At 39.1% G+C, this 20,843-nt stretch overlaps 1 protein-coding gene across 4 annotated transcripts in view; it reads left to right on the top strand.

Moving 5' to 3' along the window:
• DACH1 (dachshund family transcription factor 1) overlaps positions 1-20,843 on the top strand; it is a 537,492-nt gene that overhangs the window by 444,816 nt on the left and 71,833 nt on the right. For all 4 annotated transcript variants that reach the window (XM_078657419.1, XM_078657417.1, XM_078657418.1 and 1 more), the window contains one exon: positions 12,675-12,826. In XM_078657419.1, coding sequence (XP_078513545.1) covers positions 12,675-12,826 — 152 coding nt within the window. The remainder of the gene's footprint in view (positions 1-12,674; positions 12,827-20,843) is intronic.

The following is a 20,843-nucleotide window of genomic DNA, read 5'->3' as shown; positions in this document are numbered from 1 at the left end:
CTCAAATAATCCTCTCTAGTACCACATTGGCAATATTATTCTTTATAAGCTCAAAAGATTTCCAAAGAAGCTATTTATCTTCCTTAAATTTTATGTCTCCGGAGGTATGTAGGTGGTGCACAATAAAGAAGAGCTCTCTCCGGAACTTTATAGTAACAGAAAACAGCAAACTTTTAGACAAGTTTGTTTGCACTGTGCCCCAAAAATTTAGTCTCTCACTGATTACAGTTGCAAGTGGTCCTCCTCATCCCATTCAAACTCCTAAAAAAGCTGCCAACAACTATACTATTCAAGGGGTAAATTTATAGTTACTTCCACGTAGAACAAAACTATCTTACAATCAGAAATCACTTTCCAAGTTCTTTATTACCTTCTAAGACCCACATGCAAGACTCTGTGTGCTGATCTACAGCAATCATTTGCATGCCCAAAGAGTTGCAAATTATGTACCACTTTTCAACTATTCCTCAGGACCAGCAAATACCGAGCGGGAAATACTATGATACTATTTTACATCTTCAATGATTCAAATGTAGAGTGTTTGAACAAACCTGTTCTGAGGAAGAATGAATACATCACTCATGCTTCTCTACCTTGATGTACAATCATTCTGCACGCCTAGCTGTCCTCATTGGCTTCAATGATGTGGTCACTTACATACTTTTCAGTCTGCAAAAGTGTGCCACTACCTGTCTTTCTTATAGAAATGGCATTTTATTGTTCAATATCTCATAGTATAAATTGTTGTACACCTTATTCAAGCACGCACACAGAATACATCACCTCATTCTGTTGGAACTTTCTGCACTTTCAACTTATATCTCAGCATAGCCCTTATCCTCCTATCCCTGCTTCAGATAGAGCCAACACCCCCTACTGCTCTTCAGAAAGCAGTATTATGAATCCCTGATCCCTTGTTCTGACTCACTGTCACCAAACAGTGCTCTACCTGTGGAATACATGTAGCTACAATTAAAATCCAATGATCTGAAACAATTGCCTCCTATATATACATTTATCTCTTTAATGCAAAATGTTATTAATATTGCCAGTTACATAGGGAACAAAGATTTGAATTGTATTTTATTTGCTTAAATCAGATGGTATCCCGTTAGTTTTGTTCTTATAAACTCATTCCTACATAATCCATCGCTGCAAATGGATCATTGGCAGTATGCCATCATGACATATAACTAAAAGAGAGTCTTCGTACTACCACTTACAGTGCTGTGACAGCCATGGAGGCTGGTTCACATTTACAATGCACATAAGACATGCTATATATGCAATTGCCTAATTCATGAACCAAGAAACGTAACAAGTGTTGGCCATTTTCATAGGAGTTGAGCATTTTCAAAATGCTAAGATTTCCCACACATTCTGTTGTGCAGTCATATAATCTAGCTAATCGAGTGCAATTGTATGTTTTAATTGTTTTATTTTTGAGTTGAAAAATGGTTAAGTTATCATTAGCCATGATAGCTGTGTTGTTGGCATGCCCTTATGAACTTAATTATTATTTAATAATGGTGTATACTGTTAAAGTAAATATACGATTCCAGTGAGGAACTGCTATATAAATTGACAAAAGCCAGAGGCGCTCACAAATACTTTCAGAATGCCTTGCCAAACACTCTGCATTCGAAAAATGTGTTAAAAATTATCCAAGACCAGTATAAAATTGACTCACACCAGCGCACTGTACAATATCTTGGTTCAGGACCTTTTTATAAGTGCTGGTGGAAACACTGGTTTTTGAAGCATATTCATTGTGTACGTCTTTTTATTCTGCACATATGTCCCATTCCCAGAAGGAAAATAAAGGTGACAGTAAAGTTTCTCAAGCTATTTTGTTCAGATTACATTGGAGCAGAAGAAAGAGTTTTCTTCGTAAGACACACGCACTCTCTACTACGCTTGATATAACATCATCGAGACGGTCTGATTGAGACAAATAAAGTCAAATAAGATGTACCTTACTTTGAATACAAGATCATTTATTTTTAGGATTCAAGAAGGTTTTATTTTAAATAAAGACAAGAGGTAAATGTAAAATGTAAATTGATACTTGTATATCGCACTACTCACCCGCAAGGGTCTCAAGGCGCTTGTACGAATACCGCTGTGGAACCCATCCTGGCTTTCCCTGTGAGGTGTCCACTCCTGGGCACCCCCAAGGTGGAGGCCAGGCCTCCTTAGCGTTGTGGGGGCCGTTGTGGAGATTAAGCAAGCTATTGCCCAGAGTTGCAGAGTGGGACTCCATGTTTGGAACAGGCACCGAGGCAAGAATTATCAGGTCTGTGGAATTTTTGAGCCCAAGACCCGCCGAGGCGGGGAATTGAACCCTGGTCCCGGGCTAGACCTCTGCATCAGGGTCTGCCGCTCTAACCATTGAGCCACACTTCTCCACTAGGGAACACTCTTTCTGGTATATCAGCATGCAATTCACCCAAATGGATTGTGGTAAATGCACTACATGATAACACTAACTCCAGTTGAAAGTCTTTAGTTTTCACCATTGTTTGCGCAACCAGTGCTGTGTATCAGACTCCACTTGTTCCAGACAGTGTGCCCCCCTCCTGCCCTTGTTTTGATTGGCTCCTTGCTGAGTTATTGGGCTGACAAGCTTATTGGGATGAACCCGGGCTCTGGGCATGGTACAGAAACCCGAGGGAACTGCTAACAGCATTTTCAGCACCCCCACTCTCTACTGAATAAGGGCAAACATCCTGAACCCATGTCTAGAGATACACAGCACTGGCTGCACCAACAATGGTGAAAACTAAAGACTTTCAACTAAAGTGGATATTATCATGTACCGCACTCACCACAATGTATTTGAGTGAATGGTGTGCTCGAATGCCAGGCAGTATGCTCTCTCTTCTCTTTCTTTAAAATGAACCTAACCTCTTGCAGCACACCATACCATAACACAAATATTTAATGTTGAAAAGTGCTGAAGCTTGTATTTTATTATACATATCGAACTAAGTGCTATGAATGAGAAGTCACAAAAAGTACAATATTGTTAACATTTGAGTTGAAAGCACAGTTGAAAGCACACTGTACACTGAAGCTTCAAATATGGTGTTTTCTAGTACTCAAAACTGCAGTTTGATGTCTCCAAACCCTTTAAATGAAACGTATCACTGTTACCCAAATTAATGATACTCAGTATCAGAAAGATTGAAGGCTGAGTTGACCTTCCCTAGATTTGAAAGTGGGCTGTGACTCGAATGGTGGGTACTCCCCTCTCCACCCAAGGGGTATCAGGAGAGGAGGGGAGCAGGACAATGATAATGCCACTGTGTGGCTACTGTGCCCTCAACACCATGTTCCCAGTGTGCACGCCTCAATAGCTCACTACACTGACTGCATTTCGATGCATCACACACTGAAGGTCGGTGTCAGTAGGGTTTACAGCGGCTGTGCTGACATGCAGAACCCCACCAAGCAAAGGAATGAGCATGGTCTGATTATTATTAGGGTTTCTCACTCCTTTAGAAGGAGGTGGCTGGGACCCTGGATCCCCAGAGAGTAACTGGGGAGGAGAGGGGCTGCAGCTAAGAGGGTAACCCCACCCATGAGGGCTGGGGAGGCTGAAGTCATATATAGACATGCACATTTAGGGGACTACAACGGCCCAGTCTGCAGCAAAGATGATCCCAACCCATAGAGTGGGAGTGCAGCAGCTATATGAGTGGAGAGCCACACTAACCTCCACAGAGGAAGTAGCGCGTGTGAAGCAGACAGCATGTGGAACCCCAAAGCACACAAATAAGTATCCCCTGCCCGCCGGGATAAAGGTGACCAACATGAGGCAGCTGGTTTTTGGACAAGAAAGAGGGCAGAATGTGATAGGCACTCCTTGACTCATGAAGACTGTCAACACAAAGAGCTTGATGTCCATGGAGAATGCAAAAAAAAAGCTACACGTGCAACAGGCCATACTGCTGATCAGAAATTAAAGGGTGTTGTGGTACACAGGACAGTTGGATAGCCTGGCTAAGGGGGTTATTTGCCCGTTTTAAAGAGGGTGCCCTAGGATAGCAGAGTGGTTGTATAGTGAGAGCAGAGGACAGAGGATTGAAAGTGGAGGAGCAAGAAACAGAGAGACTGTTTCAGAAACAGAACACGTAGAGAGTTGAGATGATGGAGTAAAATGAGAGGGTGCAGTTCACATTGGGGCAAGATCAGCAGTGAAGGTGCCTGGAATATTCATAGGTACAGAGTGCCAATGATAAGTCAGACGTGCAGATCAAGGTGGCAAGGTGCAAGAGGACGGTTAGTGCAAACCCAAATGGTGTTGCTGTGGCACAAGTGACAGCTGTCCACAGATGCATCGCGGGAGAGTGTGACCACCAGAAAGACGGTATCCTGGCAATCCCAGAGACAAACCTGAAATACAAACATGCTGGAGTGTAAGGGCACTTAGTAGGATGCCTGGAGTGTGAACGACGAAGGGTCTGGGGCAGATTAGAGTGACAAGTATATCTGGACCAGTGGAGGTGGACGAAGGTGTAATAGGCAGAAGTTGTCACAGTTTTGCAGGACATTGTTTAATTCTTGGGAGAAACTTTTCGTGAAGAAAGTTCAGGGCACATGGTAGAGCAGGCTAAATGGCAAGTATCAAAGGTAGACACAGATCAAGGGTGTTGAGGCTGGTACCAGTGGAGCAGTGAGCATTGATGCTGCCGCGAGGATGGTGAGGAAGGTTCCACTCCGACACCATATTTCACCTCACCTCAGACAATTCCATTGACTCCCAGTTGCCAAGAGAATTGAATTCAAGGCCCTTACGTTTGCATTCCGGGCCTACCAAGGCAGAGGCCTTAGTTACCTGAGGAAGAGACTTTACCCTTACCAACAGAAGAGGTCTTTGAGATCCAACCAAAACCATTACCTCTCTGTCCCTCGCTTTGCCAAAACCAGGCTAGGAGGTAGATCATTTGCGGTGGGTACCTCCAAATGGTGGAATGTCTTGCCTCTCCATCTACGCATGCTGAACTCAGAGCTGGAGTTTAGAAAGGCATTGAAGACCTGGCTTGTCAAGCATAGGGATTAGCACCGCGTTCGCTCTGCTCTGTTGGCTTCTGCCCTAGCACCGGGGCACCTTAGCGGAGATAGCTGTGTGCTTTATAAAAGCAGTCCTTTATTGTTATTATTAATATTATTGATATACCAGAGAAATGATACCTTTGATTAAAAGGTTAAGAAAAGAAGTTAAAGAGTATGGGGAGAGGAAGTAGGAAAAGAGTACTGGCCGTCTAGGAGTGGGCAGTTCAGGCAATCGTCAGGAAGCATTAGAGCCAGGAGAAAGGGTATACAGACTCCAAGCAAACATGAGCTGGAGTTTGTGAATATCAAAGGATAAGCGTGTGGGACTTTAGGATTGGAAAGTGTTAAGGGCGGGGGTGAGATAGTTATTCACTGTTTGGTTTTGGTTGAGGCCTAGTAGAGTATGCAGTATAGCCAAAGGTTTGTATATTGTGAGCACATCTTGCTCCCAAATATGGTGACCTTTTTACACCCCAATATGTATTTCCGTGATAATCCCTCTCCCAAAACAGCAGATGAAGGTCAATAGGCATGGCAGAAGTGAGCTTTGAACTCACTCAGACATTTTGCGAGAATTTAATGTTAGCCTTTACAATAGCGGGGACATTTCATGCTGAAAATGGGGTGTCAGCATCTGGTCTGATCCAAAGCCAAACATCAAGCGGACACAGTGACAGTATTCTTTAGTGTTGCGCACTATATTCCTAAAACCTGTTACCCGCCTTGGTATCTGTCATCACATGATGAGAATATAGGGGAACTAAATTGCATTCTCTTTGTCTCAGTGCAGCTGATGTCATTCATTCTCAGTAAAAAAGAAATGCAGTTGCAACCATCCTACTGAAGTGACAGTCTAAGCTTCGTGGCACGAACATGTTAAAATATTACAGAGAGTTTTATCACAGAGATATTCTCTCTGGCAGAGCAGGCTTAAGCTCACATTTACTAGCTGCTTGAAATAGCAGCTGTCAGGCACTGAGTTTACATCTATTTTAAGAAGTTCAGGGCGATGTTTGATAGCGGCAACACTTATAATACTTAGTGGTCTGAGGGTCATCTATGGAGGCTGCAAATTGCTTAAATTGCCAAGTAGCACTGCTTGTTCTATTTCGTGCTCATAATATTGCTGGGCCATTTACTGCAATTGTTTTAATGTCACTGTGTTGAAATACATTTTCAATTTGTTATCTCAGTTCTGCCTTATCTCACATCCATTGTACATTCTCTTCTAGGAAAAAAAAACAAGTGAGTGGAATTTATGGTGTATAACCTTACAAATATGTAGTTCATGTGGGACAGCCTGAAGAAAATTAGATCTGTCCCCTGCTATTTATTGCCAGACTAAAGGCTGCATAACAATAGTTAAGTTCACTGCTGGTTCAAATTATGGATGTACTAATAATGGGGTCGGCCATACTCTCATTTCGCTGTGGAATTTCAAGGCATGGTTTTTAAAACGAATGACAAAATATATATCAGCATCCATTTGGCCTCCATGGGCTCAATGGATTCCCTGCCACATTTTGACTCCTGATCAACATTTGCTTGATTCTGGCTAAATCACTTCCTTACATTGTGCCTTAAATTGCAAAAATGTTTACGGAGTAAAGATAGTGTTAAATAGACCTATTTACCCAATTAAGAGCCATAATATTAGTGTGGTAGAATGGAGTGGGGGTATTTACAGCATCTGTTAAATACCAGTTCTCTTGTTGAGGTATTTACTGGGAGAAATACATTTCTTATGTTTGGAAGTCTGACGCTCTGAATGAATCATAACATGTGGAATATGTATTTAATGCACCAAATTCTACATGTTGTGACTTTTTTTGCAAATGTTCTCCTCATACATTTTGGTAGGTTTGACCTGCCGAACTGTGCCATGTGAAAATTGCTTGAGAGAAGAAGCAGAAATGACTGTGTAACTCAGTTTCCATAGGGATCAGAATTTAAACCCCAATTTATAATCAAGACCTTATTTAGATTTTGCAAATGACAGCCTTTACAAGTGTATAATCTCATCCCTGATTTCATAAAATCATGACCATTGTGATTTTCCTCTTATAAATAGATTTTCTCACACTTACAATTTAGTCAGTAAAGTGGATGTTTAGGTGTGACTATAATAGTTAGGTTTGAGTAAATATGCTTTCTGAGTGGGATTTGATAACAACATTCGAATACCTGCATGCATAGGTTTTCACCTTTGAGAAGAATTACTTTTTGTTAGCTAGTTGTGATGGCTAAATGTTTCCAGTAGTATTCCAGTAGAGTTCGCATTTGTAATCAGTAACACTTGTAATGGTACGTTGTGTAAAACTACAAAAGGAAATGCATAGAAAAGCGCATTTGCTTTTGGTATCTTTTCTTTCGCTATGGGGAATACTGTTTACCTTAGTAAAAATGAAGGCCATTATATTTCCAACATTTTGCCGGTGTTCCCTTCTCATTTGCACCCTTACTAACAATTTAGATATGCTCTTAACAAGAGTAATTATGAGATTGTATGCATGGTGAGTCTATGTCTTTGAAAGGTTTGTGAACAACAGTTTATGACTGTTCTGACACATTCTCACCCTGAAAAGCCAACTTTCTACAGCTGGGAGCAGATTTATTCCTATAATAATGCACCATAATGGTGTAATATTGCGGTGACTAATTCACTTTATAACAGAAAATTCCCACTACGTGAACTTCAAATGTGAATTTGTATTCATTAATCAAACCATGTTCTCATCTATTGTAAACATAGGTGCACAAATGGCTCTGTGAATTGAACCCAAAGCCGGTTGTTTTTGTTAGGGAACTCAAAAAGCATGAATGTTTGTGGGCATACTCAATCATGTTGTTCTAAAATAAGCAAGGGGCCTAGTGATAAGTCTTAAATTAGAAACAATTGATTGTAAATCTGTTTTACATCTGAATATTGTGTTTCTTGTATAGCTCAAAATGACCTACAGAACACTGAAACAGTTAAAACACTATGTTGTAGCTTTGTGGATTTTGTCTTATGTTGTCTTATACTCTCTAGCACAGTTTGATCTAATATTTCTGAAGCACTTTGCGCTTGTCTTTGTAAATGACCAAAGGGTTAATCATCTGCGTATTTACATTGCGGCTGGATGAACTATTTGCCAGCCTACTGCATGTCGTTCCAAACAGCTTGGCATCAATGTTTAGTGAAAAGTATTTGGTGAAATATTATTAAGGTAAACTTTATATTGGATCAGCAGTCCATGTTATGAAATTTTAGGTCTACAGTAGGAATGCTATTGTTGCCATTATTGTTAATTTTTAACCCGTTCAGCGCGGCGCGAATTTTCGCGCTGTGCTGAACGTTCTGATAAACGGGTGTGGTCATGACGGAACGGTTCCGTCATGAGCACAGCTCAACCGACGCTCATGACGGAACCGCTCCGTCATGAGCACCGAAGGGGTTAAAAGTCTTGCGCATAATCTTTGCATCAAGTAAAGTTTTAGTTCTTTGGTGTTTATGTAAAAGCGCAAGCCAGTAAAAGACATTGGGAATATGAAAAGCGCTGATTATTTAAAAATCTCCTTGTGGACTGCTAATATGTCCAAATGTACAGTGAAATTGCTTTGATACTTTCAGCTACTTTGACTTGTCTGACATATGTTGATCAAATTGAGCAATACTGTTTTACCCAGCCAATGGTTTCTGCCTAATAGAGAATCACTTTTGCAAAACAATATGTCATAAATTTCGGGAGTGCTTTAGTTCTAATAAAAATGCTATGCATTTTTACATTTTCTTTTATTAAGGGTTTCACTGGCTTTGAATTAAACCGCATGCCATAGACCTTGATTTCTATGCAGGACTACCTGTGATTGCCAAGCACTCATAAAAACAACAGAGCTAAGCAGTCTTATTTGTACTTTATATAATAGAAATTGAACATATTTTGCGACCCAGCAATTTTATGAAGGTGAAGCAAACTTGAGAGCCATTTTGTAAATTAAAAGGTGGTGGTAGATTGAGGTGTCAATTTCTTTTCAACACTTTGAAATGATAGATTATATATAAAAGTGCCTTCCTTAGTGAATCATGGTCTAATTTTTCTGGGTGTTGCTAAAACCTTGTATTTCAAAAATCCAGAGCTGCCCTTGGATTTCTTTTCTTCAGAAAGTGCACCTCATGGTCCAGTATATTGTTTTTTGAACGTATATTAATCTTTCTGATGTCATGGTGTCAACTCGACCATTGCTTTGCTTCTGCACCTCTGGCCAGAATTGGAAGCAAAATATTCAGTACTGTTTTAATTATCACAATAAAGAACAGTGGCAAATGTATTATGAAATCGGGGCCCCTTACATGTATGTCTTGTTTTACACATCTATTTCTTCACTGACAGCAATTCCGTATGTGTGATAGTGACAGTGAAGATGACTGGATGCATAGTTTTCTTCCTAATTAATATTTATTAGATGAGCATGTATTTGCATGACTTATATACGGGGAGGTCTGTAATGAATATCACTTCTGGCCATGGACAAACGATACTGACTTAATTACAGCTCAATCAGGGCAAAATCTAGGAATCCAGATCAGTATAAAACTCTCCGTGGAAGTTCAGGTCAACAGGACAGTAGCCACCTGCCATGGACTCATGAGGAATTTGAGAAAAATTGTTCCCATATTTACACAGCCAGCAAGAAAGATGGTAGTACAGAGTACAAAGCTAGGGAGGATTGACTACTGTAATGCCGTTTTGTTGGGAATTCCAGACTACCTGCTTAAAAAACTTATCAGGATACACATAATGGTGGCCAAACTAGCAATTAATAAATCAAGATTTGATTCTGCGCTAAACACCTTTAATAGGACGCCACTGGCTTCCAGCTAAAGAGAAAGATATTTTCAAAGCCATGTGCAAAGTCCACAAAGTCTTAAAGGGCTCTGGACCGAGTCTCCTCCAGGTTAAGTTCACCTATTACAAACCAGTGAGGAGGATGAGATCGTCTTCAGCTAATCGTGTTTGTGTACCCAGGTTATAGAAAACTAGGGTAGGAGTGGGAGCCTTTCAAATCAAGGCAGCGCAACTATGAAATAATTTACTTCTCTCCCTCAGAACAAATGGAAATGTATTAAGTTTCAGGAAGAGCCTACAAACCTGGCTCTATCACAAATATGAATAGGCCAGAGCCCAACTTCTTTAAAAGAATAATATTGGTCTCACCCCCTTAAATGTTTTACTGTTGAACGCTGATAGCTCCAAGATACCTGCCAGGTAAACGTTGTGTTTTACAAATGATTACTAATAATAATCATAATCATAATACTAATAATAATATCCTATTCCCCTTTGATAGCCTCGCAAACAGCATTTAGAAAGGGACTAAGCTTTCTTGGGCTTTCCATGATCAAACATATATTAAGAACATATTAAGGGCCTAATTACGAGTTCAGTGGTCCATGGGACCGCCGAACACGTGGTGCGGTCCACGAACAGTATTTCGACTACAGTGGTGGAACCGCCACAGGACGGCCGCAACCATCGGGGATCATGGACCCGCTGCAGTGGCTTGGTGGGCAGAGGCCCTAATATGCTGGTGGTGTTGCCACCGCTAAGCATATTAGGAGTTTCCTCACTGCCACAGTTTTCATGGCAGTGAGGCTGCCATGAAAACTGTGGCATGAGGAAACAAAGGGGAACCTACAAGATGCTTTGTTGCCTCAGTGCCATAAGGTGCCTGCTGTCTCCCCGTTCCTGCACAGCATGAACTTTACAGCCCATGCCATGTAGGAACAGGCTTTGGTATACCTATTGTGGTGTCTTTTTAATAGTCACCACCGTAGGAACGCAAAAAGACCTCCCTCCAGACCACAAGATTACTAGTAATCTGGGGATGGCCGGCAGTCAAATTTAGCAGTCCTTCAATTTATAAAGTGCAGTCTGATAACCACAGGGGGCACCGAGGAGCGAAGCTCAGAAGAGTGCTTGAATTCGAGAGCCTTCTGTATGGTTGAATTTGCAAGTTTTTTACCCTTTTCTATGCTCAGTGTATGGAATTTGCGGTACAATGGACAATCATGATACGTAATCAATATCCTCTATGTTCTACATCATGCACCATCTAGGAAATTGTTTCTGTTTGCACAACATGTGGACTGCATTCATTGGGAAATGCTTCATATTGCTTAAAGAATTTCCACCCTACCAGAGCACAGGATGATTTGTCACTCCTGGTGCCAAGTTAGAAGTTTCAGCAGTTGAATGGAAGAAAGTCTGAATAATATCTGAACACTTGGAGACAGATTTACTTACAAATCATGCAAAGCAGCGCAGCACCCAAAGTTGCTGTGCTGCTTTGCATGAAAGGGAGAGAGCGGGACAGCTCTATATCAACTAAGATATAGCGCTTGTTCTGTTATTCCCTGCTCTGGCAGAGTTAAAACTGCCTTGCACAGCACATACCATTTCTATCTTACATGGCATCCTTTCATACACACATCTTAGAAATAAACTGATAAGTTCATTTTTCTATATTGTCTTCACTACATTTCACAAATTGATTTGGCTGTGCAGCTGCTATCCAAATATGTCTAGTAAATTCATTATTACATCTAAGGTACATTCTAGAGAAAATCTTATTTGCACTGTACAAATATAACCATTATTTTGACACTCCTTTAGGAATCCCACTTTCTCACTCCTATAGTGAAATTGTATGTGTTGCACTGTGTGCACACTTTATGTACAGTACAAACACCTATATGCATATTGCTGCTTTGAGAAACACAAACTCCACGCATGTGTAGATTATGACATTTTCCAAATTTAGGTCAGTCTTATGCCTTAAAAAATATATTGGAATGGCCCATGAGACCCAACATCTCAGTCGAGTACTTCATAGATTGTGCTTCCCCATCAAAGGGAGACCTCAAGTGTAGTTTATGGTGTACTGTCAAAGCCAGTGGAAGATAACAGCCATATAAGTGTGTAAAAAAATTCCATAGGAGGAGTCAAATACAATAAGGGTTACATGGGATTTGAAATAAATCCAAATTGTTTCTTAAGTGAGTGAATATTGATGCAGGGTCGTTGTTCACACACAAGTCGGCTGGATGAAAATGCTAAGAATAGCCTTACAAATGTGAAATTATCTTTAACTAATTGTTTCCATTAATGTTTTAGAATATGTAAAAATTTTTGAGAACTTTATAAGCTTTATTTGAACCTTCCGTCAAATATGAAAATGATTGCTGGTGATGGAAAATAATATCTTGTCAAACTGAAACTAGCAGACCACAAACACAAATAAGATAATTGGCAAGGCACCCATAAAACCCGCTTGAATATATTATCACAAGTCTATGTGAGATAATATTTGTTTTTAGAAAGATTCGATGGCACTGTAAACTCAGTCTCATTAGAGGCTGCATTTAAAAGGCTTATAAAGTTACTCATTAATGTTATCTTGTTGTATCTCCACAGCTTTTTCATTAAAGAAAATTCAGCAGAAAGCATTTTCTCTTGATAGCAGGAACCAATTTGCAATAAATGTTCTGGAAACCACTAGGGAAGCCATTACTGAGGTCTAATAAAAACAGACAAGCGTAACTTGTTCTATATTTTTGTTTCAATCACATACAGATGAGACCCCGCTCTCTACGCCAACCGCAAGAGACTGCTTTGACAAACTTTCCATAACCGGGCACGGGCAACCGCTACCTCCAGGCTTTCCATCTCCTTTCCTATTCCCAGATGGACTGTCATCTATAGAGACGCTGCTGACTAACATCCAGGTAGGCTGTCACAGAGCCTGGCAAGTGCACAGACACCAAACACTGATTTCTCTAAATGATTAGAAGCTTTCATTTCAATGGCTCTACATCTAACATAGACTGTTAAAGAACTATAAGCAGCACACCAGTTTTCTTGGTGGAAACCTTGATCAATAAGAGCCAGATGTTTGTTAAATGGCGATAACGATTTTGATTACATTAGCATTGGCCTACTTTAATTCATATTTCACAATGCATTTCATCAGTACCTGAATTTATTGACTCTAAATATTAAAATTCCTCCACAATATATGCACAATACACAGACTTTAATTGTGCTTATCAGAAATAAAAATATATCTGCCCATGGAAAAGTAATGAATAAAATAATTAATTTATTAATATTCCTTATGTGATCAAGTTCCCAGGAATCTGATAGAATAATGCTGGTCTCAGAGTACAGTTACTGATATCAAATCCTTGAAGATAAAATTAACTTTATACAATGTAGAATGTTTTGGAAGGGAAAACTCACAGCCACAGTACAATGACATGAGCAGTTAGCTACATGTGGGCAAAGTGTAGCATAGCATGAGAACAATATTTAGGTAATGAGAAATCAACTCTTGCTTGCTCACAGATGGAAGATAATAGCATTATCAGCAGGTCCTTCGCTAATTGTCACCTCTTGGATCCATTTATTTTACGGATGCTTGCGGAGTCCACATATTAATGGGATGCAGACACATTATTTGAATAAAAATAGAAGCAAAATAACTGTTCTAATTTAATTGTAAATGTTGCATATCTACGTAGTTTGTAGGGAAACAAAAGTGTAATTGCTTTTCACTTCCCATCATTTAACTTAATGGTATACATATAGATGTCATAAAAATTCTCCTTCAAGTTGCCCAGTACCTAGGAGAAGTAACTAGAAGCCAAACTATTTGCATTGCTGTAAATTACCAGTGGTATTAGAGCTATTCCTACAGGTACCCTTACATTACTGCTAAATTGAGCATTTAATTATTTGCTTCATCACGTATAGGGTATATTACTATCATTTTCTTGCATTTTGTTTTAGCCTTTGTCAATAAAGCAACAGTTAAGGGGACCATACTTATTCACTTTAATCAGACTTAGAATTAACACGAAATAGTTCGAAATGAACTAGAGTGTATAGTACAATGGACTTTCTACATACTGTAAAGCCCTTTCTTATTTAGTACATCAGTCAGAAAAAGGGAGAGATTGCACTTTGCATATTCATATACATCTGGTTTGGGAATCAGGCATACGGCATATTACTATCATTTACCTGCATTGTTTTTTAGCCCTTTGTCAATAAACCAATGGGTAAGGTGACCATACTTTTTCACTTGCATCTCACTTTGGATTAACTCCAAACAGCATGGAATGAGGTAAAGTGTATAGTAGGATAGGCACTGATGGAATGCCTATATACTGTATACCCTTTCTCATTTAGCACATCAGTCAGAAAAAGGGAGAGATTGCACTTTGCTTATTCTTATGCATCTGCTTTAGAAATCATGTGTTTAGTTTATTTAGATCGTGTTGAATCACATGTGTCTGCAAGCTTTCATTGTTAAATAATATTGAGATAAACCAGTGGTATCAAATGTCCTCTTGGTTTTCCTTTTCTAGGTCAGTATTGTCTCACATCTGGTATTAGCAGCTATTGTTCAATAGCTTTACTTATAGAAGTGTGATTAAATAGGTATTGATCACAGAGGGAATTAGATGGTTTCTAGATAATTCATTTTGACATGTTTTACGATGTAATGTATTAATTTATGCACACATATTTTCAGTTCACATATTTTAAGTAACTACCAGCTTAAAAACCATAGTCCCAAATCACAAAGATTGGTGCATGAGTAGGCATCACTTTTTCTTGTAGTACTTCTGACTTACTAACAAATTTTAGAAATAGTCTTGTGGTACTCCTGGCTACTCAGAATTCATGAGTACTACAAGAGTAGGGTACTCCAAAATCTTAGAGAATCGGGTTCAAGTTCCCTAATTGAACCAAGCAAATTTCAATTGTAGAAAATCCTGCTAAGGAAATATCTACAGCTTGTTACTATTATAAACATAAAAGGTGACATATTGTCCGCACATACTTCCTAATCCCAGCATGCATATACAGTGTGTGAAGGCAAGCGCCATTGTGCTGCAGTCCATTCCTTGTTAGTGTATGCACTACGCACTGTATAATTTTGGTGAAAACAGGCGTGTGGCCCACATCTGCATCTTTCTACAAGTGTATAACAGGACTATACTTGGGCCCCAATTTGATAATCTTACATGTGTTAATGGTCATTATTTCGTGAGAAAAGGACCAAAATCACAGTTGTACTTCTGGCATCCACTTCCTAATTCTTTTTATGAATAAAATCTGCAACCTAGCATCATTTTGACTGGTCAGAGTAATTCCTGTTGTTTACATCTTTACTGTCAAATTTAGCTTGATGTTGCTATTTTTCATAGCAATTAGCGCAGTCTTTTTCAGATGACATTGAAAAATAAAATCAATATATCATGTGACAAATATGAACTATTTGGTGCAGCTGTTATGGTAATTGTGATTGATTGAGAAAATCCAGTGTTGAAAAGCAGCGATTGAAACATTCATATTGTTCATGGCAGCTCACGTCCAGAATAGGATTTTCTCATTATGAAGTTCCAACTACATCTTTACAAGCTGACATTGTAATCTTCAAAAGCTGTTTTAACCAATTGAAGGCAAGAGCCTCAATTTTACAAATGAAGTAAACTTCTCAAATAAGAGCTTATCGTGGGGCAATTATCACAAAGGACCTTTCAGTATATAGCTACTTATCATAAATCGTTGAGCTATATTACCTCTAATTCTGCTAATATATGCTAAAATTAACACTCCAAATCCAACTTAAAGAAACATTTCTTTTTTTCCCAAAAAAGCTAACTATAATTGTCATACACTCCATACTGAGTCCTAGTGCCAGTTTAATTAAATAAGTATATTAGTAGGCTCTGCCATTAATGTTACTACCTAAAATATTCTACATTTGCTGCACTGTCGAAACAGCTTGCTCGGTGGAGCACAGTTGCATGCTGCCTACATATGTGCCTGTTGTCTCTTATTAGTAATGCTCACTGAATAGTACAGTCCAATCCGCAACCAGTTAGGTGTGTCAACAAATCTTCTCAAAGACCACGATATGGGTGTGCCATCATGGCTATTCAAAGAAGTGTTACATATCCTCCTGCATTGGGCATCGTACATTATGGAAGACTGTACACATTAATAGGAGTCTTGAGGATGGTCTATAGATCCTTTGTTTTCCAGGGTACATTTTCCGTATTTCAGCATGTATTTTTGGATTATGGAATGCAGTTTTTACTTTGAAGGGTCAACAGAGTCCATTCCACAGAGTAAATTATTAGAATATTGCAAATCTTGGAAGTGGAATATATAATCATTACATCATGTATGTTTTCAGCTTTTAATAAATGAAAGGTTTATCATTTCCAATTATTTTGCTTAATCCAACCGCTTGCATCGGAAAACATGCTAAATTGCATCAAACCTACTTTAGAATTGGCAGAACATACAGTGATGTTGTCATGTAAGTCTGAGTTATGTACTGAGCACCACAAATCACTCAGTCATAAAAAAAACACCATAGACTAAGCCAATTAAAATGAACTTGCTGAAAGCAATACAGCTTCGGCAATTATTTTCACTATTTATGTATGATGAGTGTTTGAAAGTCAAAGAACACTAAATATTGTGTTTTCTCAAGCAAGCACAACACAAGTTCAATTGTAATTTATTTTAAACAGCTTCTGATAATACAACCAATCAACACATTAAGTGGTGCCAACACTGGCATCTTGCTAAATAATCTCTAGACATTGCACTGAGACTACATCTTTCAAAGATAAGTCAACGAGAGCAATCAGAGCAGAAAATTAGAATTTCGCATCTTAGAATTAAAACACAGCTGAACTAAAGTTTTAATTGGGGTGATCTAAAAGGGCACTTGATGTAATGATCTCTTTCATTTGTTACTAATTGTTTGTTCCTGATGAGGAAAGAACATGAACATGAGCATTGCTGAAATCAGGAAAGATGGCACTTGACTTTGCGATAATGTTTATTGTTAACTACCATGGATCGAATAAACTGTATACTTTAGGTCACCTACAAATTGTGCTCTTCCAAGGCTTGACTAAGAATGCTTAAAGTGATAAAATCTGTAAGTAAGATCTTAAGCTTACTGATGACCTAGCAGTACAAATGCGCACAGTGCATAATGTTGCTTAATGTTTTGTGGAAAATCAACACATGCTTAACGTGACTTCGAGATAAAAACTAATCTGCCTGCCAATTGTGAAAAAAGTGCACACTTAAAAAAATTAACTTCGGTTACCCCGCTAAATTAAAAGACAGCACATGCACAGTATGGAATATCTCTAATGATGGATTTCCAGGCACAGCTTTCGAATTTTCCGGGCAATATTTAAGACAGTCATATTAAACATACGTTAACAAAGCAAACAGTGCTGTTTTTTGTTTAGCTTCAAGTGTTAAGCCTCACTAACTCTCAGAAGCGCAGTCTTGGAAGCCGCAGCGAAGAAGGACCACAGAGCACAAGCACAGTGTGCCACAACACACTCCTCGTGCTTATATTAGCAACATTCAGCAACAGCAGTGCAGTCCCTCACACACACGGAACAGGTGCAGTCTGAGAAGTAGAAGGCATATTTGCACCAAAAACACCGAATAGTGAGAGGGCAGGCAGAAGAGGGAAATGTTCACCCTACACTCCTACAACCCCACTCACACATAAATTCTCTGAACCACACAGCAAACACAGTACACATCGCTGTCACGGTTACTGCTGTCCGAAAGCTGAGCCCGGACAATAAGTGTAATCTAAAAAAGAAGAATGCTGTATGAACTTGTCTTTGAAACCCGGGCATTAGCTTTACTGTTTATGCCTGTGACAATGTCTGACACAAAGGAGAGTTCTGCTGTGTGTCATAAGCAGGGCTATTGGAATTAAGTGATTGTGTGGCCACAGCGATTGTTGCAAAAGTATAGATTTGAGGCATTTTCCACATAATCTGCTGCACAGTCTGCAGATTTTAACAAAAGAAAATTAGTTTCCAGCTCAACAGTTCAATAGTTACTAAAAACACAGCAACACGTTTTGCTGCATAGTGGAAGGCCCTTTGCAAAGGTTGACTGGTCACCTTTCTGTAGCGTATTGCTATAGCTTACTGTTAAACTGGTACTAATGATGTGCAACTAATGCTTAGACAGTGTTAACAAGTTTAAAAATGTCAAAATAACGAATTAATACTATCATAAAATCAGACGCATAATGCCACATAATTTGCCTTTTCTTGCCACATGATTTACTCAACCCTCACATAATTTGGCCCTCACCTGTAGCATAATTTCAGTCTTAAATCTTAAGATATGTTTTAGTGTGTTTTTTCTCATTTTCCCAACGTGGCTCCTGGGAGTAGATTTTCGATCATGCTCTACGCCTGAGTGCATGGAAGGAACAAAATGTAAGACCACTATTTTTATGTCAATTGCACATAAGTTCACGTTTTTTACCACAAACGTGTTCGCAGTATGTTTGGGGGGACCCCACCAATATCCCAGTGGAGGTTACTGTTAACTTGGTAACCAGAAAACATTACATGTATTTGAATATTTCATTATTGACCCTACAGCTTTCAAAACCTGTGACCTTTCAAAAAATACAAATAAAAGCAGGATTCTTCAAAGTCGGGCTTGGAGGGCTGGATCCATGCCGGAATTTAGTATATCCCCATTTAGATAAATGTAGTTACCTTAATAATCTGGCATGGTTCCGACCCTCTGGGCCGAGTTTGAAGAACCAAGGTGTAAATCGCCATTTGCAGCCATATTTAGAAACATTTCTTGTGGTAGAAAGTTCAGCCAGACCTGCCTGGGACAAATTGGGCTTGTGCTCTTTGGGACAGCTTGTTATAGAAAACAACTAGAGTTCATTAGACACGACTACTGCTGTTTAATTTGGATCTTCATTTTTCATTACATTTTGATTTTTGGAAAGGTTTTTTATAATAATTAATTCAGTTATACCTGGTTCAATTTACACACCTCTGGTCGTCCAAGACCAAAAAATATGACAAGTGAATGAAGGTAAGCAAATGTACTATACTGTAAATACCTTTTGTGTTTATTCTTAGTCTATCCGTCCATTGAAGAATTTACTCTATAATGTTCCTATTCTGTACCTGTTTTATAGCCAGGTATTAAAGTGTATGTGTGCAGTCGCAAGCTCTTTGAAGCAGAGTTTATGTTGCAGAATTCTCCATACAATGCTTGTATCTACTAGGTATGCCACTAGCATTAGAAAACAACTGAACTATGCTTAACTTATTAAGGACTTGCCTTGACTGATTGGTCTTTCTATTTTGATGTCATGACATAAAGTACACCTCTTGATGCATATCTATGCTCTATTTTATCTCTCTACAATTTGAGTAAATCAATAAACCTTACTTGATGATGTATGTTATAGATGGCATGGAGACATGTAAGAGGTGGTTGTGGCAATAAAAATCTGACAGAACAAAGCACAGACCAAATTAGGATGCACAGACCTGACTGCGATTTTCTAATCCCCCAAAAGATCCAAGAAAAGTGTTATAGCATCACTCTACCACACTAGGAGTTATGGCTATAAATGCCCACCTGCCCACAAGAGGCAGGATATGTTCCATATGTCAGTTACAGCTGGGACAGTTGTAAACATATGAATGCCTTTTGCTTGTGTAGGATAGTTGATACACAAATGTAAATTAGATGCAATCCAAAGATGTCTTCTTCTCTTTTACCTTCTGCTGTTTGTGCATTGGGAGCCCACTTCCTTAAATGGGCAGATTTGAAAATATGCAGCCCACATGGTCAATGAAAATGTGAGGATGAATGTTTAATGTCTCCAGAAGGTCTCTCTTCACACTATTCACACTAACAAAGCCTGCCAAATGATTGCTCAGTGCACTCTCAGGGCCTATCACAAGGCCTGGGGTAATTGTGGCCAATTATTACTGAACCAGCATTATCGATGCTGCAGCAATCCTGGTTGCATTAGCACGGGCGATTTACATGTAGTCTTCCCAATCAGACCCATCCTGGATGGGGAATAACACATAAAAATAGTTTTTTTGCTGCAGCAGTTTCTGCATTTCACTTCATAATTTTGGGTCTGGAAACCAATGGCGAATTACTGAAGTAAGACAGGACGCGTTAATACTAAAGTAGGCGAAAACCCTAATCTGTATTACCACCGAGTTCTCAATGGAGGTTTTAGTCTGACAACCTACACACAGTTTGCAATTGCAGTGACAGGTTGTTGCACTTGCCTATGCAGATAGGATTATGATGATCAGAGATCAGCCCAGCATATTGTCTTTGTTACAATCCAAAAGGGCATTTCATACAGCTGCAACATTGTTTGTGAAGATCAATGTTGTTCAAATTGCCACCATAAATACTATTACATAAAGGTAGAAGTGACAAAATGTTGAAAAAAAAAATTGAACATTTGCAAATCATAATGAAGAATCTATAATATGACAGCCAGAACAAGCTATCCTGAGGACACTTTTGTAGGTTTGTATTTGCAGGGTGATGTCTCAATTGCCCAGTCATTAGGACAACAACATGTTTAACCGTATACTATATTAAAGACCATGAAAACTCCCTATGCAGCCCTGTAATCTAGAGACAGTAAATTGGAAGACACTGATGCCCATGTGAACTCCCGCATAGGACTGATAATGGTTTGCTATTCGCATTTATAAAAAAAAGTGCTTTCTGTACTACTTAAAGTTCCTAACTCTGTTTACATCATGCTGTGATTCCACTATGATGGCTAAATATGATCACCATGTTTCAATTTATAACATTTTATGGGGCAATGAGCACACAATGTAACCGTTTTCTAAAATGTTGCTTCACATC

The sequence above is a fragment of the Lissotriton helveticus genome, chromosome 8, assembly GCF_964261635.1.
Source record: "Lissotriton helveticus chromosome 8, aLisHel1.1, whole genome shotgun sequence".
Classification (NCBI taxonomy): Eukaryota; Metazoa; Chordata; class Amphibia; order Caudata; family Salamandridae; genus Lissotriton; species Lissotriton helveticus.
This window is presented reverse-complemented; position numbering and strand designations above follow the sequence as displayed.